The 27,104-nt window shown below is 46.7% G+C and overlaps 2 protein-coding genes across 3 annotated transcripts in view; one reads left to right on the top strand and one right to left on the bottom strand.

Moving 5' to 3' along the window:
- Positions 1-810: 810 nt before the first annotated feature.
- Positions 811-8,389, top strand: LOC117779361 (transcription factor E2F8-like). 2 transcript variants are annotated; one of them, XM_034615467.1, is made up of 13 exons: positions 811-1,060; positions 2,405-2,665; positions 2,768-2,921; positions 3,039-3,329; positions 3,672-3,833; positions 3,925-4,062; positions 4,181-4,390; positions 4,474-4,558; positions 5,087-5,582; positions 5,701-5,967; positions 6,076-6,208; positions 6,578-6,900; positions 7,622-8,389. In XM_034615467.1, exons 2-13 carry the CDS (start codon positions 2,495-2,497, stop codon positions 7,787-7,789), a joined length of 2,598 nt encoding a protein of 865 aa, XP_034471358.1. In that variant the 5' UTR covers positions 811-1,060; positions 2,405-2,494; the 3' UTR covers positions 7,790-8,389. The 2 variants fall into 2 exon arrangements, with proteins under 2 accessions (XP_034471358.1, XP_034471369.1); XM_034615478.1 differs by lacking the exon at positions 811-1,060 and adding an exon at positions 1,605-1,800.
- Positions 8,390-9,302: 913 nt separating this feature from the next.
- LOC117752565 (ribonuclease inhibitor-like) overlaps positions 9,303-27,104 on the bottom strand; it is a 31,468-nt gene continuing 13,666 nt past the window's right edge. Inside the window, exon 4 of the mRNA XM_034570005.1 lies at positions 9,303-9,359. Coding sequence (XP_034425896.1) covers positions 9,335-9,359 — 25 coding nt within the window. The 3' untranslated portion in view covers positions 9,303-9,334. The remainder of the gene's footprint in view (positions 9,360-27,104) is intronic.

The following is a 27,104-nucleotide window of genomic DNA, read 5'->3' as shown; positions in this document are numbered from 1 at the left end:
CTTACATCACTTCATTGTCAACTATTCTGTTCTATTACTGGTAAACGCTTTGTATTTATAAAGAGCTTTTCTAGTCTCGATGACCATACAAAGCACTTTTCCCCATTCAGGGTCTTGAGCAAGGACCAACGACCTTCTGGTTAGTGGACGACCCTCTTTACCTCCTGAACCACAACCACAGCCGCCCTGTTATTATTATTATGGATTTAATGGGGTTTTTTTTGTATTATGGGCCAGAGCAACCTCCTCTCTGCTCAGGTGACTGAGGTCTTCTGGAGTGAGGCCATTTTGTGACCCCCGCAGTGGCCTCGGTTGACAGTGATAACTTTGTTTGTACAGTACGGTGAGCGAGGGAGCTCAATGCACTGCGAACTCACAGAGCATTGAACTACAGCCAGGTTCATCACTTGTTTGCGGTCCCCTGGAAACATTCCCGTTGTCGTTTTCCCAAATTGCAGCGTGTTTCTGTATCTGCAGGTGTTGATGGAGCTGCTTTCTTAATTTTCACACCTCATTTTTCTACTTGCATGAGATGTCTTCATTGGAAGTGCGTTGACCACCAGTGTCGTGCAGGACTTTCTCAAAACAAATAACAAGGTGCACGTGCAATCTAATATGATTTCCATACATTTGTATTTCTCCTTTGTGTTGGAATCACTCACATGTCTGTGCATGCATGTGTTTGAAATGTGCAGTGTGAACCTGAAGCTCACTCCACCACTGTGATGTCAGCCTGGAGGAGGAGGAGGAGGACATGGCGGAAGTGCAGGGGCTAGTGTTTGGTGACGTTGGCAGCATGCTTACACTGGGCGGGGCTAAACTCTGCTGGACACACACACCAGGATCAAACTTTGCTCCTCTGCTGTAAACTTTGACCAACACCGGGATGAAAACACAGAAACCTGGGAGCTGCGGACACATTTGACTGTTTCCTCTTTGGAGTTTTATCCTCGTTTGGAACCCGGAAGTTTGAGATCTCGTGTTTTCAAACCTCACATCTGGAACAGACTGTGACGATGAGGGGGTTCTTCTGAGCAAGAGGTCGTTCTGCGGATTTTCGGTAAGTGTGGGAAACATCTGAGAAGCGTTGCTATTCTCTGTGAGGGGATAAAAAAGTTTGGCTCGATTTAAATCTGCGGTTTCGGTGTCGCGGGGGGTTACCGCCTCCTGGATTCACGTACAGGCGGCGTAACCTTAACGTAACTCTTCGCCGTGTGTTTGACTCTGTTGGATTTAAACCGCGGCCGCTCGGGAAGTTACCGGATCGTCCGGTTTTTTTACTGATTTAACGGGTTTTCCTCTCTGAACCAAACCGGACGCCGGGCGCTCGTCTCCGGCTCCGTCCCCACAAACATGAGCCCAAACTACTCCCGCGACACACTTCATCACGTTGTCCGTGTCGCCGTCACGTTAACGGCGGATCACACATCAACGGGTACAAAAAGGCTTAACGTGGATCCGCCGGCGTTTCCGTAAAACACGTTCCGCGCCAAGGATTTTTCAAAAACATTTCACCTGCGCGGGACAGCCTTCGCTTCCGGTACGCCGCCTCGTGCCGCGCTCCCATTGGCCGCCTCTTACGGGGAAAAGGGCGGGACCGCTGCGGGGATTCGACGGATCGCACGTCAGTTACCGCCAACACGGATGAGGCGTTTTTAATGAGATTTAAACCGATGTATTTAATTTATTGATCCTCGTTATCGCGCAGAACGGGAAGGTGATTTAATCTCCGCGTTTTTATCTGACGCGATGTCGTCACGCCGGGTGTAGAACAGACCAACGCGTTTCGTCCTGAAAGCGGTAAAACTGAAATAATAATGTTTATTCACCTAAAGTCTCGTGTTTCAATTAACTGACTAACTGGAATAATGCAGGACAAACTCCCGTTGAGTTGGTGTTATAGTTTGTAGAGTAGAGTTCGTGGTAGCTAGGGTGAACTAAGTCATTATTGTTGTTGTTGTGAGATTTTATTAACTGAAAATGCATTGATTATTAGAGAGAAATTGTCATACTTGTTAGAAAATGATTGATTGAGTTTCTTTTAAAGTTAGTTAGCTAGTGTTCAGTAAAGTTAGGGTAAGTTGCTTTTTGGTCTCTTTACTTTACTCTAAACAGGACTTTTGTTTTTATTCCTCTCTGTGGAGCACTTGCATTTTTCACGATTTAAATATTTTATACACTGAAATCAGTTGATTATTAAAGAGGATAGTGTCCCAACCTTTAGCTGAATGTATCTCTAATTAATATGAACCTTTCTGAAATACCCATGCTAAGGTGGAAAATGTCAAAACAGCAAAACATCTCAAAATCTAATCAAAATTTTTTTTATTCTAAGGGTGAAATACCCGTGTTGGATTGATTTAAATCGTATCTAACTCATTCACTCTCTCTTTCTCCTGACCAGGACGATGGCTTTGTAAAACCTCAGGTTCCTGTAAATACCTCGAAGAGATCATCTGACACGCGTGCGGTGTCGGAGGAGAACCAGCGAACCATGGGTCCCCTCGCTACGCCTAAGAAAGGACGGGAGGGAGGTTCTGTTGATCCATGGACGCCGACCTCCAACCTTAAAATGCTCATCAGTGCTGCTAGTCCTGACATGAGGAACCGAGAGAAGGAGCTGTGCATGGACCCTGACGGACGGGAAGGTCTCGACTCTGCACAGGTATTAAAATACGTCCGAGAATTAACACGTGACAGATTCTCTCTGTTGAGACAAGCTGTTCAAATATTCATTTTCCTGCTCTTGTCCGTGTTATTTTTGCAGGACGCTGAAAACGGAGAAGAGTCTGAGAGAATGATCAGCAGAAAAGAAAAGAGTTTGGGTTTGCTCTGTCACAAGTTCCTCGCCCGCTACCCAGATTACCCAAACCCCGCCCTCAACAACGACATCTGTCTGGACGACGTGGCCACTGAGCTCAGTACGTCCTCTCTGTCTTTGTCTTTAGCTTAAGCTTTCTTTTACATCAGTAACTTATGTTGTGCTAGTTTGTTCCTAGAGTTGATTCAATGTCTTTTCCCTTTTTTTGTCCGTACAGGTGTGGAGCGCCGGCGCATCTACGACATCATGAACGTGCTGGAGAGCCTGCACATGGTGAGCCGCTCGGCCAAGAACCGCTACACGTGGCACGGCCGCTCCAAGTTGGCCCAGACCCTGGCCATTCTGAAGCAGGTGGGCGAGGAGCAGCGGTACGGTCAGCAGATGCAGCAGATCCGGCAGCGTCTCCTGGAAGAGAAGGAGAACGAGGAGCTGGTGGAGCTGGAGAGCAGCGAGCAGGGCCAGAAGGAGCTCTTCTTCGTGGAGCTTCCGGGCGTGGAGTTCAAAGCAGGTGAGAAGCTGGAGAGTCTTCGGTCCACTTCCTCTGGCTGTCCATACATCAATCAGAGCGCGGTTAGCTGTGGTTTTGCTGGGGTAATGAATATCCTTGAAAAATATGTTGGAGGGTGTTGAAAATGAATATTGCTTAATTGCTGCAGAGATCACGTGATCATGTTCACGGTCGTCAGCTCTTATCACCACAAACTCTCCGTCTGACGTCCCTGTGAATACACCACACACAACGTTTGTCTTAGAATTAAACATCCAAGAGACAATGACAAGAACCTGCTACCTGAGTGATTCATATTTAAACAAATCGTCCTCTTCCTGTCTCGCTGTTTGTCCCGTCCAGCCTCTGTCAACAGCCGGAAGGACAAATCTCTGCGGGTGATGAGCCAGAAGTTTGTCATGCTCTTCCTGGTGTCTTATCCTCGCGTGGTCAGCCTGGACGTGGCTGCGAAGATCCTGATCGGAGAGGACCAGGGCGCCGATCAAGACAAGAACAAGTTCAAGAGTGAGCACAGAGTCTGACGGACAAAAAGTGTTTTCCTCTCTGTCTCTGTGTTGACATCAAATCATTTCACTGTTTGCTTATGTGTTTGCAGCCAAAGTGCGGCGGCTCTATGATATAGCTAACGTGCTGCGGAGCCTGAAGCTCATCGAGAAAGTGCACGTGACAGAAGAGCGGGGGAGGAAACCCGCCTTCGAATGGGTCGGCCCCGTAGAATTCCCACAAGTCAAAGGTATCGCCAGACCTCGTTTCTTATTTGCTATTTTTCAATGTTGGTTCAGCGTTTACAGTAAGTTTGTGATATGTGAACACATATTCTATAGGCAACAAACGTTCAATTCTTGTTTCAGACTTGGGGAGCTCCACGATTGAATGTCCAAGCAGGAAGAAAAATGTTCTGGAATCACGTGCGTCTGTGGACAACTGTGCCAAAAAACTCTTTTCCTCACCGGGGGCTAAACGCAGTTTCACCCGGCACCCCTCCCTCATAAAGCTGGTAAAGAGCATCCAGGACGACCGGCGCAAGATCAACTCGGCGCCCAGCAGTCCTGTCAAGACCAGTGAGTAGAGTCCAGATCTGCAGGTCCCTGTTTTGTAGGTTTGTTAATGGTGTGATGACACATGCATCTTCTCTTGTCTTAAGGTGATTCATCAAACAGCGACATCCCGAACAAGATGGCTCAACTTGCCGCCATCTGTAAAATCCAGCTCGACCAGGAGTCAACTGTGTAAGTTTGGTCCCATTTAGATTTGTATTCAGCCTGAACTGTTGCGTTCTTGTAATCAAATCTGGCTCAGTTATACATGAGGGAATTTGGTGCAGAGGAAAGTCAACCAGAAAGTGTGAAATTAATATGGATCTCGCCATGTTGAAGGAAGTGGGGAAAGTATTTCTGGACACGCCAATTCATCCAGATTTGCTCTGGCAATTTAATTGGTTCTTATTTTGGGTCATATTTTGGAATATCACGGAAATCGGTTCAATGGTTTTTGAGTAATCGTGCTCATGTGTTCATACTGTGAGTAGAAATCTGTTTCTCTTTCTAACTGCTTCTGTTTACATTGACTTTATTTTTACATCCCTTTATTTGTTTGTCATATTTTCCTTTAAACAGAAAAGAGAGAACAGTAATGGATGATTTACAGCTTTGATAGAGAAAAAGAGAAGCAACTAAAGGTTCAGCTCTGATTTAGTATTTTACAATGAAATCATTGCAGATTTCTGGATTATTAAATGAGTTTTGCTTCTGTTCCAGGTCTGGAGGTAAAAACCTTAAAGCTGCTGCTGCTGAGTCGGACGCAGCCGCTGCGAGACTCCAGCCGACCTCCTCTCATTCAATGGAACCGCCTCAGGCACCGTTATGGACTTCAACCCAGGAGCCTGGAGTCAACACTACACTCCACCTAACCCCCCACCCCCCACTGTCACTGCAGTCCGCAGGCGCCGTCGCTTACATCCCCACACAGTGTTCGCCCCTGATCCCCGTCCTGTTTCCCCAGCAGCGGGGGAGCGGGCCCTACGCTGTGTATCTACAACCGTCTTCCCTCAGGCCAAACCCTCTGGCCAGGCCGCAGCCGACCAGCCTCGCCGTGCGCTCTATGACCTTTGAGGATAAAAGCGGACAAAGCCCGAATGCGCCGTCTACCAGCAAGACGTCAGACGCCAGCCCCACGGCGCTCAAACGGCTGCATCCAGATTCAGCTGTGGAGAGCAGCCCGTCCAAAGCCAAGAGGGCCGACCCAAACTTTAAGGTGAGAAATAAAAGAAGTGGCCACAATGTATGAAACCCACAACAACAGGGCAACACGAAATGCATTCTGGGACATTTACGTCCAGAAAAGTCACCCCCCAGTATTCTGCCCCCTGTAGGACACCTCTCCGAAGCTGTGTGAGATCCTGCAGGCCCGTCTGAAAGCCCGTCGTGGCGACCAGCTGTCCAGCCGGCCCTCACCCCGCGTCCTCCACCTGGACCCGGAGTTTGTCAACACCCCCACTGGTGCTGGGGCCAATCAGACGCTAGAACAGAGCTTGGAGACCCTCCTGGACACAGAGGACAAGACTGTCAACTCTGACAGCGAGACGGGATTGACCCCGGTCAGAGCTGTGCCCCTCACACCCGGACAACTCCACACCGAGGTAAATAATGAACGATGCTTTCTGTGCTAAGTGTTATTCCAGGAAGGATTTTAAAAGCCTTCACGTGTTTTAGCTGCATACGAGACATTTGTTTTTCTGCCCATCCAGACTTTAGTACCGGCCGGATACCTGATCCCGATCTCCCAGCAGTCCCTCATCAGCTACAAGGAAAGTAAAGCTTCAGGGGGAGAAAGCCACAAGACCTCAACCCCCACGTACATTTACCAAACACCAACCGCAGGTAAATACCACAGAGAATCTGACGTCTGTTCATGTTTCACTATACTATGCTTTGTTATAGTCCGATCAACACTGGAAACTGTTCATCGTCATCACTCCAGTTAAATTGAACTGATTTAACTATTGAAATTAATCACTTTTCAGATGATGATAGAATTGATTTGTCTGATCAATGGTAGAATATCAAAAATATACAATGTACAGAAAAATACCAAAGTCAAATTTAAGACCAGAGTCTGTTTTTAACGTCTTAAAGAGCTAATTTATCGTCAAAATGATGAATGGAATCATATTTTCAGAACGAACAATAATTCGACGTCAAACGTCATCAGAAGAGCTCAGACAGTTTTTTAAATTTTGTTGTCCACAGGCTCCAGACCTGCCTCGGTCCAGGAGATGACACCCACCAGCCTTCGCCTCCACCGACCCGCTGCTGCCGACTCTCCGCGCCCCTCGCAGCAGGCTCACCACCTCCACAGCCCCAGTCCGGCCATCCTCAACTTCACCCTGCAGAACCTGGGCCTGATCTCCAGCCCAGGAAACGCCTTCGCTGCCCCTCAGACTCCAGAGCGTTGCAACTCCCTGTCCAGCCCCCTGTCAGCCCCGCTGTCTCTGCAGCAGAGAGGCATGGTCTTCATCAAACCCGTGTCCCCTGTGCCTGCACACCCAGTGACGCTGTTCAGTGTACAACAGGTGAAAATACACTCTTCTGTGTTCTGACTCACTAACTAACTTGATTGTTTTTAACTCTTTGGGTGGAATGGGGTACTTAAATGTTGCTTTTCGAGTTTTGTGAGTCGCGACCCACTGGTAAAGTCAGATTGGTGCACGACTGAGCCGCCAGGTCGCTGCTGTGTGGCCAGAACGCCCCCTGACCTGACTCTGGACCTGCTGAATTACAAATTAAGTTGTTAATACATCACAGAAACAGACTTTGATTCTCACAAACACTCAATAACTATTCAATCTTATTACTGGTACTGACAATTCAATACAAAAACAATTCCCAGTACAAAAATGTCATTTGAATTTGTAAAGAAATGATCTCACGACCCCCAGGTTGAGACTCACTGGTATAATATCATCAGCTTTGTTCAGTCTGAGGAAGTCCGTCATGTAATTTAACTATAGGGGTATACTTATATACTATATCCTTTATATTTGTATAAGATACAGGGTTTTTAATGTCTGTCCAAAGTGCCCAGACTTTAGGGAAGTGCAAAACAAAAAATGTAGTGCTTGAAAAATATCAATAAATGGTCAAATTGATTGTAACGCTTGACAAAAAGATATTGGCGGGAGGATGTATTGAAATTGAACTGCTTTTCATTCTTTATTTTCATTTCCATTGACTTATTTATCATAACCGTGAATCATGAGCCGTCCCACTAACTGAACTCTGTCCGTTGTCCAGCCCCTGATGACCACCCCCAAAGGGGCCGCGCTCCCCCAGCACAGCTTCTTCCACACGCCGGTCCCCCTCTCGCCTCTGGCCGCCATGGTGACCACAGCTGGACACGCGGCCTCCCAAACCGTTTACATCCCTCAGAGGAAGCTGGACGTGGCGTCCGAGGAGTCGTGAAGGGAAACGCTCCGGTGTCTGTGTTGATTACGTGTGTGAGTGCTGCGTCTGTGTGGTGGTCGGTTGGTGTTTCTGATGTTATTTGGTTTGTTTAGCGTGTTACAGTATTCTCTACCTCTGAGTATTTCACAGCGGCCTTGGTTCTTATCACAGTCGGCTCTAAAAATAGCTGCCGGACTGGGAGTGTGATTTCAAACCAACTTCACCAGCAACACTCATTGTGATGGGGGGGGTTCATAAACTAATGGAACAGAATTATAATTTTTGTTTTATTTTTTGTTGTATCAAATTTTTCTTCAAATTACCACAAGTAGTAAAAGTAAAAAGTATAAATAGCGCCACACGCAGCTCGGACGGATGTTTTGAACTGAAGAGACGAGTTTGATTGACTGATCATTTTAATAAGATGACTTTACTCTTGCACATATGTACATGTTAACTGTTGCCCCCTTTTTTAAAAAATGGAATTGTCAAGAATGTGTGAATACTTGAGACTAATCAAACGATTTGATGAGTTTAATTTATAAGCAAATGACAAATTGTTTTTGATGTCCTGCGAAATGTAAAATGCTGAATAAATTTGAATCTGTGTTTTTCTAAGAACGTCACACGCCATGTCTGGTTTTTCTTTTCTCCTCCAGAGGAATTTCTCCATATGCTGCATATCCAGTGAGCCTGATTTAAGTTTTTTTGCTCTAGTTTAGTTTAATTCATATATATTTGCCTTCTTCTAAATTAAATTTCATTTCTATATTTGGTATTTTTACACCAAGTATCTCCAAAGCTCTCCTCAGTTCTCTGATGAAGTTTCTCCCATTCAAACTGTTTTCTTCCCTTATAATTAAAATGATTTCTCATTTCCTCTCACCTCATTCTTCCTCTTTGAATAAATCAGAAACATGTTTCCTGATTCAGACGACTTAGTTCAGTCATCTCCATCATTTAACTGCAAATTAACTATTTCTACAATATAATATGAACGTGCCTGAATCCTTTAGAGTCCTCGGCTACTGCAGCTAGTTTTAAATACGTTAAATTTAGTTTCACCTTGCTGATGTTTGGTATCTTTTTTATTTCAGAAAATACATTTTTCAACATATTAGACCCAAAAAACACACAAGACAAATCAGGTAAAGACTCCAGAGGTTTTAAATGACTTCAAAACAGATTTAGAAAAGTGTTGATCTGCAGTCATGTCATCGTGTTTGTGTTCAGAATATGTGAGTGAATAAAAGAGTGGAGGAGGTGGAGGAGCGTGAGTGTGTCTGCAGACACTGAGTCAAAGGACAGAGCAGCAGCAGATCCACTGATGATGCTGTGTCACATCCACAGGAACACACAGGGAGGATGGTGGACTGGACACTGTGTGACAGCTGATCTCAGAGCAGCTCACCTCCTCTGATTCCTCTGGAGCTCTGTCTCCACTCTGCCTCCCAGCAACAAGGCCCAGTCAGAGCCGCTCTACACACAAGCTGCTGCTGCTTCAGCCTCTGGATCCTCAGGACACAGCTCAGCCTCCGTCCACACACACTGTCCTCTTCACACTCACCTCCACATAGATCCCTCCCAACTGTTGAGAGAAGAAGACATCAGTGTTTCCAGAGACTCACTTCATCAGCTGTGAGTCAGTGATGCAGCACATCCAGTAGAAAGAGCAGCAGGGACTTCAGTCCTGTTCAGAGGTGGAGCAGCTTCCTCTCTGCTTCATGTTCACGTGTTGGAATGAACACGCTAAGAGCTAAGTGTGTTTCCTCTGCATGTCAAAGTGCAGAGTGGACACCTGAGAGGTGGATTTACTGCTGTTACAGGTGAAGCCATGTTTCACTGTGTGAGCACGTGCACATAAAAGGGGCGGGGTTTACTGCGTATGACCAATCACAGACATGGACAGTTTGACTGACAGCAGAGCCTCATATTTCACGGGGATCAAACTGTTCTATAATAAAAATCAGAGGAGAACAAACACATGATCCAGAATAAAAGAAACTCAGTTACAGCTGCTAAATGCAGGAAGAACAGCTGGTAAAACATCTGGGATTGTGTCAATGTGTAAGTTACAGCGCCCCCTGGTGGCATTTGGTAAAGATATATTACGTGACCACGATATAATAACGTGTGTGAACGAGATAAATAACTCGAGGCCACGAGATCTGAATCTGTTGTTTACTAACAAGACGAGTGGAAGAGAAGAAGTTTCTTGATGAGAAACGTTTGAATCCCAGGATGTGACACACAGTGTCTCACTGTCTCTGAGGACACACACTGTCTCTGAGGACACACACTGTCTCACTGTCTCTGAGGACACACACTGTCTCACTGTCTCTGAGGACACACACTGTCTCACTGACTCTGAGGACAGACACTGACTCACTGACTCTGAGGACACACACTGACTCTGAGGACACACACTGTCTCACTGACTCTGAGGACACACACTGACTCTGAGGACACACACTGTCTCACTGACTCTGAGGACACACACTGACTCACTGACTCTGAGGACACACACTGACTCTGAGGACACACACTGTCTCACTGTCTCTGAGGACACTCACTGTCTCACTATCTCTGAGGACACACACTGTCTTACTGTCTCTGAGGACACACACTGACTCTGAGGACACACACTGTCTCACTGACTCTGAGGACACACACTGTCCACTGTCTCTGAGGACACACACTGTCTCACTGTCTCTGAGGACACACACTGACTCTGAGGACACACATTGTCTCTGAGGACACACACTGACTCTGAGGACACACACTGTCTCAGAGGACACTCACTGTCTCACTGTCTCTGAGGACACACACTGACTCTGAGGACACACACAGTCCCACTGACTCTGAGGACACACACTGTCTCTGAGGACACACACCGTCTCCCTGACTGACGACACACACTGACTCTGAGGACACACACTGTCTCACTGTCTCTGAGGACATACATTGTCTCACTGACTCTGACGACACACACTGTCTCTGAGGACACTCACTGACTCTGAGGACACACACACTGACTCTGAGGACACACTGTCTCACTGACTCTGAGGACACACACTGTCCACTGACTCTGAGGACACACACTGTCCACTGTCTCTGAGGACACACACTGACTCTGAGGACACACACTGTCTCACTGTCTCTGAGGACACACACTGACTCTGAGGACACACACGGTCTCTGAGGACACACAATGTGTCACTGTCTCTGAGGACACACACTGTCTCACTGACTCTGAGGACACACACTGACTATGAGGACACACATTGTCTCTGAGGACACACACTGACTCTGAGGACACACACTTACTCTGAGGACACACACTGTCTCACTGTCTCTGAGGACACACACTGACTCTGAGGACACACACTGTCCCACTGACTCTGAGGACACACACTGTCTCTGAGGACACACACCGTCTCCCTGACTGAGGACACACACTGACTCTGAAGAAAACACACTGACTCTGACGACACACACTGACTCTGAGGACACACACTGTCTCACTGTCTCTGAGGACACACACTGACTCTGAGGACACACACGGTCTCTGAGGACACACAATGTGTCACTGTCTCTGAGGACACACACTGTCTCACTGACTCTGAGGACACACACTGACTCTGATGACACACATTGAGTCTAAGGACACACACTGACTCTGAGGACACACACTTACTCTGAGGACACACACTGTCTCTGAGGACACTCACTGTCTCACTGTCTCTGAGGACACACACTGACTCTGAGGACACACACTGTCCCACTGACTCTGAGGACACACACTGTCTCTGAGGACACACACCGTCTCCCTGACTGAGGACACACACTGACTCTGAAGAAAACACACTGACTCTGACGACACACACTGACTCTGAGGACACACACTGTCTCACTGTCTCTGAGGACACACATTGTCTCACTGACTCTGACGACACACACTGTCTCTGAGGACACTCACTGACTCTGAGGACACACACACTGACTCTGAGGACACACTGTCTCACTGTCTTTGAGGACACACACTGTCTCTGAGGACACTCACTGACTCTGAGGACACACACTGACTCTGAGAACACACACTGACTCTGAGGACACACACTGACTCTGAGGACACACACTGTCTCTGAGGACACACACTGTCTCACTGTCTCTGAGGACACACTGTCACACTGACTCTGAGGACACACACTGTTTCACTGACTCTGAGGACACACACTGACTCTGAGAACACACACTGACTCTGAGGACACACACTGACTCTGAGGACACACACTGTCTCTGAGGACACACACTGTCTCACTGTCTCTGAGGACACACTGTCACACTGACTCTGAGGACACACACTGTCTCACTGACTCTGAGGACACACACTGACTCTGAGGACACACACTGACTCTGAGGACACACACTGTCTCTGAGGACACACACTGTCTCACTGTCTCTGAGGACACACTGTCACACTGACTCTGAGGACACACACTGTCTCACTGACTCTGAGGACACACACTGACTCTGAGGACACTCACTGACTCTGAGGACACACACTGTCTCACTGTCTCTGAGGACACACACTGTCTCACTGACTCTGAGGACACACTGACTCTGAGGACACACACTGACTCTGAGGACACACACACTGACTCTGAGGACACACACTGACACTGAGGACACACACTGACTCTGAGGACACACTGGACCTATCTTCAGGAAGCTGACTGAGTGCATCTGGTGTTTTGGTGATAGGATGAGTCTGGAGAGATTGAGATGTTCTGGGTGAGTTAGAGATCAACTGAACCAACCAGACGTTGATTTAAACTTCCCTTATCCGTCCCTTTAAGGAGAGTGTGCACCACACAACAGTGGAGAGTCACTGTGGTCAGTGGGCGGAGCTTTGATACAGGTTGATCTCCAACTTAACCTGGAGCAGGTTAGCCGTTCATCAGAAGTTACCATGGTGATTTACCTCGTTAAGAAGTGAACGAGCTTCGTAGGACTGAAAAAACTAAACCTGAAGTTAACCTGATAACCACAAATCCTGCTTGGTAGCACAGACCCTGGATCTGTACTGTGATACTGACTGTGTTTAGTAAAATACTGATGAAAGCAGCGTGGACTGACTCCAACCATCTACTGACCTCACAATCTGCAGTCGACAGCCTGAACTCTGCTGTAGATCAAGCAGCTCCTTCACTCCTGAGTCCTGCAGCTTGTTGTTTCTACTCAGATCCAGTTCTCTCAGATGAGAGGGGTTTGACCTCAGAGCTGAAGCCAGAGAAGAACAGCTGATCTCTGACATACTGCAGCCCCCCAACCTGGATTGATAATAACAATAATAAACTTTATTCATATAGTACTTTTTAAAAACAGAGTTTACAAAGTGCTTTGACAGCAAAGCAAGAAAGGTGAATAAAAACTTGAACCCATAAAAGCAGTAAAATGACAATAGAGATAAATGAACAAGTAAATAAAAGGTGAAAATGATAAAAACACAGTAAAAACACAACATCACATAAAAGCAAGTCTATAAAAATGGGTTTTAAGAAGTGATTTAAAAGAAGTCACTGACTCTGCCTTATCTCCTCAGGGGGCCGCTCCAAAGCCGAGGGGCCCTGATGGTAAAAGCACGGTCACGGTTTAGTTTTCAACCTGGACTTTGGAACAGCAGGATCCACCTGAGGATCTAAGGCTGCGTGCAGGAACATACGGGCTCAATAATTCTGTGATGTAGTTTGGGGTCAGATGCTTTAAAACTGATCAGTAAAATCTTAAAATCAATTCTAAAACGGACAGGGAGCCAATGGAGAGAAGCGAGGATCAGGGAGATGTGATGTTGCCGTTTAATACCAGTGAGAAGCTGCTGCGTTCTGAACTGGTTGGAGGCAGGAGAGTGACTTTTGGCTTATTCCAGAGAGGAGGGAGTTACAGTCGTCCAGTCTAGAGAAGACTTGTATAAAGTATAAAGGATTAAACTAAACTGTAAATTAAACTGAGTCCATGTGTGAAAATAAAGGACTTTGACTAAACATCCCTGTCTCTGTTTTCAGACCTGCATTGAAGTCTGAGTTAAGTTGTTCTGGACATTTTCTGGAACTTTTCCTGCAGCCTCCGAATAACGTTTCTGGGTGAGTCCATGTGAGAATAGAGCAGGTGAATGTCCAGAGGATTCACAGAGAGCGAGTGGACGTGTTGATGACACAAACACGTGACGGACGTGAAACTGGAAGAACACAAATATCTCAGGATGAAGAAGAGGAGCCGTACACGTCATGTCCGGCCTCCTGCTGCTCCACCCATTCTTCATATGTGAAGCCATGTTTTTTACAGTAGCCCAGACTGGACAAACTAAACCTTTTGAGTTTCTTTTACAACTGAAGCTACCACAGGTTCTCTGTCATGTTTGGAAGGGGGGGGGGGGGCAACATGACACTTCACCATTAGATGTCACTAAATTCTACACGTTGAACCCTTTAACAATAAAACATGATGTCTGACCTCAGAGTCTCCAGTCGACAGGTTGGACTCTGTAGAAAACCACACAGCTCCTTCACTCCTGAGTCCTGCAGGTTGTTGTCACTCAGATCCAGTTCTCTCAGATGAGAGGGGTTTGACCTCAGAGCTGAAGCCAGAGAAGAACAGCTGATCTCTGACAGAATGCAGCTCTTCAACCTGGATAAAGAAATATGAATATTAGAATGTGTCCTCCTGTTGTTGTGGATCGTCATCATGTCAACACAGACTCTCAACATGCTGCTGACCTCAGTCCAGTCTGTGACCTGAAGATAAACATCAGATCAGACATGTTGGACCATTGTTTCATTTATCACCTTCTACTCTGTGTGTTTGGTCACTAAGCAGGTTTGTGTAATTAAACACTGTTTAAAGTAGGGATGGCTCCTGACAGTCACTTCCTGTTTGTTTCTATACTTATCAACTGTGCAACGTGTTTCAATAAGAATGTGTCTTATTTTGAAAACCTGAGGAGGACGAGTGCTCGGCCTCAGTCCACATGTTATTTACTGACACTTTCTTAGTGATCAGGAGCAGGTGAGTGCAGGTGAATGGAGTTGATGAGGTGGACGTGACTGACAGGCTGGGTGAGTGACAGATGACTGAGGGACAGTGAGCAGAGCAGAACTGAGACAATTTAAATAAATAATGACCGAATAAGAAAGAAAGTTGGAAAAGTGAAGAAGGATTTAAGGACCTCAGAGTCTCCAGTTGACAGTTTGGACTCTCCAGTCCAGAACACAGCAGCTTCACTCCTGAGTCCTGCAGGTCATTTTCACTCAGATCCAGTTCTCTCAGATGTGAGGGGTCTGACTTCAGAGCTGAGGCCATGACTTCACAGTGAGTCTCTGAGAGTCGACAACCACCGAGTCTGTAAGTAAAGAAAATATCAGTTAGAATAAAATCAGAAAACACAACATTCATACAAAACGTGATCATGTGACCCTCACCCTGGTAAATCCCCTTTTTGTCTCATGAACATGTTAAAGGGGACATAGCATGCCCATTTTACCACTAGTTGATATGGTTCCTTGGGGTCTTAATGAAATGTCTGTAACATACTTTGGTCAAAATACCACAAGGATCATTTAAAACAGCTCCTTTTTACCCTGTATAAAACAGCCCTCCACAGAGCGACCTGTTTTGAGTGCCTGTTCCTTTAAATGCTAATGAGCCAGCTCCCCCCTCCCCCCTCTCCCCCCATGATTTTAAACAATATAAATTACATATTTTATATGATATAAATTATCAAATATGCATCCCATACTTTGTATTCCCCTTCTGTTGTCCTGGAGTTTTAATTTCCCCAATCACATAATTAAATGTCCCCCTCTGCCCATCCACTACAAGCACACAAGCAGACAGACAGAGGTGTAAACCCGGCGGAACTACTGTAACCCGGCGTACAGTAGTGCTGAACACTGCGGAAGTCTTCCACACTGCTGGCTGTGTGGCGCTGACAGAAATTCCAGCTCACGCACGGGAGAGCGAGCGGTCGCGCCCGAGCAGCTGCTGCAGCCTCCCAGTCCCAACGATCCAGACAAATGCCACATGTGAGTGAATAGCGGGCTGACCAGCGGAGACATGCTCGTCCCGTGTGAACAGCCAGGCGGCTGCGTGCTTGGGAACGGCGCTGCGCTGCCTCGCAGCCTCGCTGCCTCCGGCGTAAACCCGGCTTGACGAGTGTGGGGGGACGGGGGGGGGGGGGTGAGGTGGGGGGTGGGCCAAGACCATGTAGGGAGACTTCCAGTTCCTTGTTACGACACAAAACCCAGGAAGCGCAATCGAGTCGCTCAAGCATGACGTTTCTGACTTAGAGGAACTATAACAAAACGCGCAAGTGTTTTTTCCCCAGAGTTTTTGGGTTGGTAGACATGCCAGATACCCACATTAACCTGTAGAAGCACTAACAAAGTGGAATTTGCTATGTCCCCTTTAAAAACTCCTCAAGAGAATCCTTTCAGATTTGGTACAAGCGATTAGATTTCAGTGGTCAAAGGTCAAAGGTTACAGTGACCTCATATTATTGTGAATGCAACATGTCAGGAACCTAGAGGGACTGACACTGCACTGGTTGGCGGTGGCGTACAAACGCAGGGTGGTAATTCTAGTTTGACCAGAAAGAAGAATAAACAATATTTCCAGTTGTGCTTCTTCAGTTTAAAGGAACAGTCAGTGATTCTCATCCTAAACACAGAGAAGCTGTGATTTATCTGATTAATCACCGTTTCTAAATGCCCGAAAAATCCCCATTATCTCTGTATATTGTTGTGGGAACAGAAAGATAAATGACAGAAGGTGGATATATACATTTAACATTAGTTAAAGTCCAAATAATAGTTAGTAAGATTGAAAAATACAACAAAATCAAACTAAAACATACCACACGATAATTCAATCTTGCTGTCTCTTTGCTTTGCGTCTGAGCAAACATGGGATGATGTTATTTAGAACTTTTTTTTTTATCAAACTCAAAGAACCTTTATCTTAAACAATCGGGGCTTCTTAGCCTTTGCTCTTTTTTTTAGCAAATATAGGATGGTTGAATAAGACTGTTTTCTTTTCTTTTTTAAATCAAACAAACAACCAAACCTTGACACAATTAAATGTGAATGTGAAATCTGAATCTGAGCCCATCTGTAGAAGCAGAGTTCAGTTCATGCAGATGAAAATGAACTAGTTCACGTTCACAGTTCATTTTTTATTGGGAGGATTCAGGTGACAAACGTCCGGTCATGTGTTTGGTTCTGAATCGATGGAGTCGGATCATGTCTGCGTGTCGCTCATTTTAACACTGAGTCCTGACTGTGAGCGTCTCGTGTTGTACTGAGCACAACATGTTGACGAGTCATTTTCATGATGTTTAAATGCAGCCTCATAAACTGTGGAATCAAACCAACACTCAGTGACTTCATGTGCTGATCAGGTCCTGATAACTAGTGATGAGTGTTTATTAGTTCCAGTGAGAGCAGAGTGGAGGAGGACACAGAAACTCCAGCTCGGTCCAAACCAGCTGCAGCTTCTGCTCTGATCATGAAGCAGCTGATCACTGAGCAGCTGAGACCAGAGAAACTCTGTGTTTCACTTCTACAAAGTCACTGAGCGGCTGCTTCACGTGAACGAGCTCTGATCTCACTGCGTGTGTCGCTCTGAGCGAGTGAGTGGGGGGGGGGGTTCATGGAGCGGATCATTCTGCGCATGCGTTAATGCGTTAAAATAATTAACACGTTCATTCCACAAATTAATAATCACACGTTAACGCGTTAATTTAAATATACGGCTCCAGCACAGTGATCACTTGGATTTCACTCTCCACATCTGATCTAGTTGCTCTTATATGTAAATGAGAACAATGAGAATGTATATATACACACCAAATGTATACATATATTTACGTATTCATACGCATAAATACACACACACACACACACACACACACACACACAGACACACACACACACACACACACACACACACACACACACACACACACTCCAGCCAGTAGCCACTTATCCTTTAGCGGTCTCAGGGGCCTGGAGCCGATCTCAGCTGACACTGAATCTCAGTCTCCAATCAACCTAACTCCGATCTACATGTCTTTGGGTTTGTGGAGGAAGCTGGAGAACCCAGAGAAAACCCTGCAGACACCAGGAGAACATCCTCCTCACAGAAAGGCTGCACTAACAGTGTTGACCACTGCAACACCATGCTGCCCAAAACAATGAGAATCAATTAACACTGAGTGTATTTGAAGAACGACTCATCTCCACTGATTGAACATGTTATTGATCATGTCTGGACTCACAGAGCCTTCCTGCAGTTCCTCACAGCTGGGATCAGTCTCCGTCGACCCTGGTCTGATGCGTTGAACTTCTCCAGGTCCAACTCATCCAGAACCTCCTCTGACATCAGCAGCATGTAGGCCAGAGCTGAGCAGTGGATCTCAGAGAGTTCCTCCTTCGATCTGTTCTTTGACGTCAAGAACTGTTGCATCTGCTGATGAACTGAGTGGTCGTTCATCTCAATCAGACAGTGGAAGATGTTGATGCTTCTGTCAGGAGAAATGTCACCACTCTTCATCTCCTTCAGGTTGTTGATGACTCTCTGGATGATCTTTGGATTGTTCCCTGTCCGACCCAGCAGGCCTCCTAAGACTCTCTGGATGATCTTTGGATTGTTCCCTGTCCGACCCAGCAGGCCTCCTAAGACTCTCTGGTTGGACTCCAGACTGAGGCCGTGAAGGAAGCGAACAAACAGGTCCAGATGACCATTTGTACTGGTGAGGGATTTCTCCATGGTTCTCTTCAGGAGGTCATCCAGGGAGAAGGTACTGTTTGTGTTCCCATATGTTCCTAAGAAGTTGTTGAGTTCTTCTGTGTTCCTCTTGGTGTAACAGTGGAACATGTAGACTGCAGCCAGAAACTCCTGAACGCTCAGATGAACAAAGCAGTAGACTGATTTCTGGAAGATCACACACTCTCTTCTGAAGATCTCAGTACAAACTCCTGAGTACACTGAGGCCTCTGTGACATTAAGACCACACCGCTCCAGGTCTTCTTGGTGGAACATGATGTTTCCTTCCTCCAGATGTTTAAGCGCCAGCCTCCCCAGCTTCAGAAGAATGTCCCTGTCAGCCTCCGTCAGCTGCTGTGGAGTCGTCTCATGTCCCTCACCGTACTTGTTGTTCTTCCTCTTTGTCTGAACCAGCAGGAAGTGTGAGTACAGGTCAGTCAGGGTCTTGGGCAGCTCTCCTCTCTGGTCTGTGGTCAACATGTGCTCCAGAACTGTAGCACTGATCCAGCAGAAGACTGGGATTTGACACATGATGTGGAGGCTCCTGGACGTCTTGATGTGTGAGATGATTCTGCTGCACAGCTCTTCATCACTGAATCTCCTCCTGAAGTACTCCTCCTTCTGGGCGTCAGTGAAGCCTCGTACTTCTGTGACCCTGTCAACACATGTAGGAGGGATCTGATTGGCCGCCGCAGGTCTGGAGGTTATCCAGACGAGAGCCGAGGGAAGCAGCTTCCCCTGGATGAGGTTTGTCAGCAGCACGTTGACTGATGACCTCTGTGTGACATCAGACACAAGCTTCCTGTGGTTGAAGTCCAGAGAAAGTCTGCTTTCATCCAGGCCGTCAAAGATGAACAAAGGTTTACAGACAGCGAGCGTCTCTGCCGTGAGCTTCTGTAACGCTGGATGGAAAACACGGAGCAGCGTGAGAAGACTGTGCTGCTGGTCTTTCACCAGGTTCAGCTCCCTGAACGAAAGCACAGTCAGCAGACCCACATCTTGGTTTTCTAAACCCTCTGCCCAGTCCAGAGTGAACTTCTGCACCGAGAAGGTTTTTCCAACGCCAGCGACGCCGTTGGTCAGGACGACTCTGATGCTGCTCTGCTGGTCAGTTAAGGCTTTAAAGATGTCGTGGCACTTGATGGGAGTGTCGTGGAGGCTCTTCATCTTGGAAGCCGTCTCAAGCTGCCTCACCTCATGTTGAGTATTAACCTCTTCACTCTGTCCCTCTGTGATGTAGAGCTCAGTGTAGATTCTGTTGAGGAGGGTTCTACTTCCTGTTTCATCAGTTCCTTCAGTCACATGTTCACATCTCCTCCTCAGACTGAGCTTATGTTCATCTAAAGCCTCCTGCAGACCACGATCTGCTGAAAGACAAGAAACAATGTTAGAGACAGAGAATCTGAGAATCTGCTGATTGTTTTCATCAGATACAGAAAAACTACAGAAAATAAAAGCTTTTTAACTTTGTGCTTTTATAACGATGTTAAATGTTGATGCTGTATGAAGGAACAAAATAAAACAACATGTGCTGTTGTCAGAAGTGAAGACATCAGCAGACACATGTACAGTGCTGCTCTGACCGGCTGTCTGAGCTCCAGCTCCTGTTCTGGATCTTTGTCCACACTGGGGACAGGAGGAGTCTCCTGAAGAGCCAGACTGGTCCCAGTATGAGGTGATGCACTGTCTACAGAACCAGTGTCCACAGCTGGTGGAGACTGGATCCTTCAGGACGTCCTGACACGAAGCACAGCAGGACGACTGCTCCTCCTCAGAAACATGACTCCTCTTCCTCTCCCTGTGAAGACATTTCCTGATAACTCACATGTCACAGTCACAGGTTGTCATTACTTCTGTCAAGGAGGTTTTGTTTTCACCCAGTATGTTTGTGTGTTGGTTGGTTTGTTCGTTAGTGGGATTATAAAACACCACTGAACAGATTACCAGTAAACTTGGTGGAAGGATGTGGTCTGTGAACCAGATTGGGGGGGGGGTGTGTGGAATTTGGTGCAGATCCAAATCAAAATGAGTCTCTAGTGAATCTCAAAGTGGTTTCATAAGGAGCGTGTTGGTTCTTGGTGGAGGTCTGAGCTCTTTGAGTGATTCTGAGAGATTAGTCACCAACTTCAATGAAGCTGTGTCCTAATGCAGGGGCCACACTAGAGGAAACTAAATCCTCTTCAGAGCAGGTCACAGTAGAAACAGTCTCTTACTCTGTGTGTGAGGGTCCAGGTTCATTTCTGAATTTTAGAGGAGGATCCATGGACCAGTCACTCTTCAGAGACACACAGCTGAACCCTGGAGACTCTGCTCTGTCCTCCTCTTCCTCCTCATAACCACTCATCTTCAGTCTGAGAGGAAAAACACTGTAAGCGCAAAGGAATCAGGACAAACAAGTCTATCAAGAAACACACACACACACACACACACACACACACACACACACACACACACACACACACACACACACACACACCAGCTAAGGTGACTGTAACGTATGATTCTGAAAACACGTTCCGTTATTAAACACTTGATGAACAGATGTGATGAAGATAAAACATGAAACTGTGAGTTAACTCTGTTAATTAGTCCTTTGAAGGCTCTTTGTTCCACAGCTGCTGTTCACATCTGTCTCTGGGGATCCGATCACATGAAACTACGTCTGTCACCAGGTGTGAACTGACAAACTTAGAGTCGTGTGATCAGCAGACGGATGTTAACAGCAGGTGTGAGAGTGTGACAGTAAAACTTTCAGAAAGTTGTGTTCTCACTCACCTGCTCACTTTTCTTCCTTCTGCTCATCCAGGTGAAAATGGAGTCTGACACCTCCCTGTTCTCAGGCTCCTCCTCTCTCTCTTTACAGTAGATATGAGAGTTGCTCACAGACCATTTAAAGCTCCAGTGTGTAAGACTCAGGTGAAAGGATCCATCTTTGGAAATTAAATATAAAATAATCCTAGTGATGTTTCCACTACTGTGTTTCATCTAAATTGTATGAATCACAGTTTTCTTTAGTCTAGAATGGGAAGATCTGTATCACGTTATAACGTGAAACTCAGCACGTTGTCCTGTGGAGTGGAGCTTCCTGAAACAGCCGCTCACAGGAGGAAACAGTGCATTTGTTGGGGACTATTTCCAGCGGCGGATGGAGCTCTATGGCACAAACACATGAGATGTGTCAGGCTGTGGATGCACACACAATATATTCATATCAACAAGAAGAAAAATATAAAATATCACCAGACTTATTCTTTTAAACGTCTTCTCCTGATAATCAGACTGAGAGAGTTTGAGTTTTGGGCTGTGAATCATCGATTAAAGTCCGTCCTTCCTCTTCTGGTTATAATACTGAAGGATTCACACTTCCTTCTTTTCTCATCTAACAGCTTTGACTTCTCTTTCTTCTACTTCCCAGCCTATGTGTATAATACTGAATATAAGGTAGTGGTCACATCCAATTGTTGAGTCTTCCCATACTTCCCACTCACATGTCCATGCCACTTCACTTGGTACCAGTGTCAAATCCAGTGCTGAAGTGTTACCTGTGTGTACATCTATCCTTGTCCCTCTCCCGTCGTTAATACATATTAATTTACTATCCTCCAATTGTTGTTCTAGTATCTCCCCATGTGTGTCCGTCTTTCTCCCCCCCCACAATGTGCTATGTGAATTAAAATCCCCACAGCAAAAGATATGATTCCTGATCTGTACTTGTATCTGCTTGAGTTTATTGATTCCTAGTTTCCTGCATGAGTTATAGTGATTTATGATGTTAACTGATGTTGTGCAATAATGCATTAAACGTGATACCATAAAATGGTGTGCTTTTTGGCATTCAATAAATTTGGTTATCAAAATAAAATATTGAATATTAATATTAAAAATGTTAATATTAAATAATAATTTGAATTGATTAAAGTTACCTCGGGGCACCACCCTTCAAAGGAAGGGAAAAGATAGCCAATTTATTGATTACGTCTCATAAAAGTACTAACTACAAATTTGGAACTCTGATCAACAATTAAATTAATAACTATAACCAAAATAACCATATAGATAGTTAGCTAAGCTGAAGGATATAGAGTTCTTGACAGTGTAGAGGTTGGCAAAATGTACTTATGCAACATTAATGAAAAAACATGATGTGCTGTTCGTCGTCCAGTGAAGTCGTTTTGCTGGTTGTGGTTCTGCTGTGCGATGCAGCTCTTATGCTGAGTTGTTGGGCAGGACCTTGCGTCGCTGCCTCTTGGAAGGTTTTAGCAGTCTCCGGTCAGGCCTGCTTGAAGGTTGGTAGAGCTTGGATTGGGAGGAGGTTTCCTTTGTGAGGTGAGCTACGAGCTGCACCTCTCCTCCATAAAAGAGTGAGCTGGACAGCCACCCTTCTCCTCTGAGAGAGTTCGTGGAAAGAGATGAGTCGAAAAGAGACAGAAGAGAGGGGGGACATGGCTTATATTGGCCCGGTGACCTCACGGGTCACAGGGCCCAGAGTGACCAATAGTGGTTGAAACTTGTGTCCCCGGTCGGACAGAAACAATCTGCTGAGTTTGTTTGTGTTCCGAATATGTGAGTGAATAAAAGAGTGGAGGAGGTGGAGGAGCGTGAGAGTGTCTGCAGACACTGAGTCAAAGGACAGAGCAGCAGCAGATCCACTGATGATGCTGTGTCACATCCACAGGAACACACAGGGAGGATGGTGGACTGGACACTGTGTGACAGCTGATCTCAGAGCAGCTCACCTCCTCTGATTCCTCTGGAGCTCTGTCTCCACTCTGCCTCCCAGCAACAAGGCCCAGTCAGAGCCGCTCTACACACAAGCTGCTGCTGCTTCAGCCTCTGGATCCTCAGGACACAGCTCAGCCTCCGTCCACACACACTGTCCTCTTCACACTCACCTTCACAAAGACCACCCCCATCTGTTGAGAGAAGAAGACATCAGTGTTTCCAGAGACTCACTTCATCAGCTGTGAGTCAGTGATGCAGCACATCCAGTAGAAAGAGCAGCAGGGACTTCAGTCCTGTTCAGAGGTGGAGCAGCTTCCTCTCTGCTTCATGTTCACGTGTTGGAATGAACACGCTAAGAGCTAAGTGTGTTTCCTCTGCATGTCAAAGTGCAGAGTGGACACCTGAGAGGTGGATTTACTGCTGTTACAGGTGAAGCCATGTTTCACTGTGTGAGCACGTGCACATAAAAGGGGCGGGGTTTACTGCGTATGACCAATCACAGACATGGACAGTTTGACTGACAGCAGAGCCTCATATTTCACGAGGATCAAACTGTTCTATAATAAAAATCAGAGGAGAACAAACACATGATCCAGAATAAAAGAAACTCAGTTACAGCTGCTAAATGCAGGAAGAACAGCTGGTAAAACATCTGGGATTGTGTCAATGTGTAAGTTACAGCGCCCCCTGGTGGCATTTGGTAAAAATATATTACGTGACAACGATATAATAACGTGTGTGAACGAGATAAATAACTCGAGGCCACGAGATCTGAATCTGTTGTTTACTAACAAGACGAGTGGAAGAGAAGAAGATTCTTGATGAGAAACGTTTGAATCCCAGGATGTGACACACACTGTCTCACTGTCTCTGAGGACACACACTGTCTCACTGTCTCTGAGGACACACACTGTCTCACTGTCTCTGAGGACACACACTGACTCTGAAGACACACACTGTCTCTGAGGACACACACTGTCTCACTGACTCTGAGGACACACACTGTCTCACTGTCTCTGAGGACACACACTGTCTCTTAAGACACACACTGATTCTGAGGACACACACTGTCTCACTGTCTCTGAGGACACACACTGACTCTGAAGACACACTGTCTCTGAGGACACACTGTCTCACTGACTCTGAGGACACACACTGTCTCACTGTCTCTGAGGACACACACTGACTCTGGGGACACACACTGACTCTGAGGACACACACTGTCTCTGAAGACACACACTGACTGAGGACACAAACTGTCTCACTGTCTCTGAGGACACACACTGTCTCACTGTCTCTGAGGACACACACTGACTCTGAAGACACACACTGTCTCTGAGGACACACACTGTCTCACTGACTCTGAGGACACACACTGTCTCACTGTCTCTGAGGACACACACTGTCTCTTAAGACACACACTGATTCTGAGGACACACACTGTCTCACTGTCTCTGAGGACACACACTGACTCTGAAGACACACTGTCTCTGAGGACACACTGTCTCACTGACTCTGAGGACACACACTGTCTCACTGTCTCTGAGGACACACACTGACTCTGGGGACACACACTGACTCTGAGGACACACACTGTCTCTGAAGACACACACTGACTGAGGACACAAACTGTCTCACTGTCTCTGAGGACACACACTGACTCACTGACTGAGGACACTCACTGACTCTGATGACACACACTGACTCTGAGGACACACGCTGTCTCGCTGACTCTGAGGACACAAACTGTCTCACTGTCTCTGAGGACACACACTGACTCTGAAGACACACACTGTCTCTGAGGACACACGCTGTCTCGCTGACTCTGAGGACACAAACTGTCTCACTGTCTCTGAGGACACACACTGACTCTGAAGACACACACTGTCTCTGAGGACACACACTGTCTCACTGACTCTGAGGACACACACTGTCTCACTGTCTCTGAGGACACACACTGACTCTGGGGACACACACTGACTCTGAGGACACACACTGTCTCTGAAGACACACACTGACTGAGGACACAAACTGTCTCACTGTCTCTGAGGACACACACTGACTCTGAGGACAAAAAACGTCACTGAGGACACACACTGTCTCACTGACTGAGGACACTCACTGACTCTGATGACACACACTGTCTCTGAAGACACACACTGACTGAGGACACAAACTGTCTCACTGTCTCTGAGGACACACACTGTCTCACTGTCTCTGAGGACACACACTGACTCTGAAGACACACACTGTCTCTGAGGACACACACTGTCTCACTGACTCTGAGGACACACACTGTCTCACTGTCTCTGAGGACACACACTGTCTCTTAAGACACACACTGATTCTGAGGACACACACTGTCTCACTGTCTCTGAGGACACACACTGACTCTGAAGACACACTGTCTCTGAGGACACACTGTCTCACTGACTCTGAGGACACACACTGTCTCACTGTCTCTGAGGACACACACTGACTCTGGGGACACACACTGACTCTGAGGACACACACTGTCTCTGAAGACACACACTGACTGAGGACACAAACTGTCTCACTGTCTCTGAGGACACACACTGACTCACTGACTGAGGACACTCACTGACTCTGATGACACACACTGACTCTGAGGACACACGCTGTCTCGCTGACTCTGAGGACACAAACTGTCTCACTGTCTCTGAGGACACACACTGACTCTGAAGACACACACTGTCTCTGAGGACACACGCTGTCTCGCTGACTCTGAGGACACAAACTGTCTCACTGTCTCTGAGGACACACACTGACTCTGAAGACACACACTGTCTCTGAGGACACACACTGTCTCACTGACTCTGAGGACACACACTGTCTCACTGTCTCTGAGGACACACACTGACTCTGGGGACACACACTGACTCTGAGGACACACACTGTCTCTGAAGACACACACTGACTGAGGACACAAACTGTCTCACTGTCTCTGAGGACACACACTGACTCTGAGGACAAAAAACGTCACTGAGGACACACACTGTCTCACTGACTGAGGACACTCACTGACTCTGATGACACACACTGACTCTGAGGACACACACTGTCTCGCTGACTCTGAGGACACACACTAACTCTGAGGACACACACAGTCTCTGAGGACACACACTGTCTCACTGACTCTGAGGACACACATTGTCTCTTAAGACACACACTGACTCTGAGGACACACACTGTCTCACTGTTTCTGAGGACACACACTGACTCTGAGGACACAAACTGTCTCACTGTCTCTGAGGACACACACTGACTCTGAAGACACACACTGTCTCTGAGGACACACACTGTCTCACTGACTCTGAGGACACACACTGTCTCACTGTCTCTGAGGACACACACTGACTCTGAGGACACACACTGTCTCTGAAGACACACACTGACTGAGGACACAAACTGTCTCACTGTCTCTGAGGACACACACTGACTCTGAGGACAAAAAACGTCACTGAGGACACACACTGTCTCACTGACTGAGGACACTCACTGACTCTGATGACACACACTGAATCTGAGGACACACGCTGTCTCGCTGACTCTGAGGACACACACTGACTCTGAGAACACACAATGACTCTCAGGACACGCACAGTCTCTGAGGACACACACTGTCTAACTGACTCTGAGGACACACACCGACCCTGAGGACACACACTGTCTCACTGTCTCTGAGGACAAACACTAACTCTGAGGACACACACAGTCTCTGAGGACACACACTGTCTCACTGACTCTGAGGACACACAACGGGTTCATC

This window comes from Hippoglossus hippoglossus, chromosome 3, assembly GCF_009819705.1.
Source record: "Hippoglossus hippoglossus isolate fHipHip1 chromosome 3, fHipHip1.pri, whole genome shotgun sequence".
In the NCBI taxonomy this organism is placed as follows: domain Eukaryota; kingdom Metazoa; phylum Chordata; class Actinopteri; order Pleuronectiformes; family Pleuronectidae; genus Hippoglossus; species Hippoglossus hippoglossus.
This window is presented reverse-complemented; position numbering and strand designations above follow the sequence as displayed.

Bases quoted from the DNA above. Each gene is read 5' to 3' on its own strand.
- LOC117779361 (XM_034615467.1), top strand. From the start codon at position 2,495: ATGGGTCCCCTCGCTACGCCTAAGAAAGGACGGGAGGGAGGTTCTGTT. The intron at 3,834-3,924 runs GTGAGCACAGAG...ATGTGTTTGCAG, and splicing joins AGACAAGAACAAGTTCAAGA to CCAAAGTGCGGCGGCTCTAT. The intron at 6,209-6,577 runs GTAAATACCACA...TGTTGTCCACAG, and splicing joins TTACCAAACACCAACCGCAG to GCTCCAGACCTGCCTCGGTC.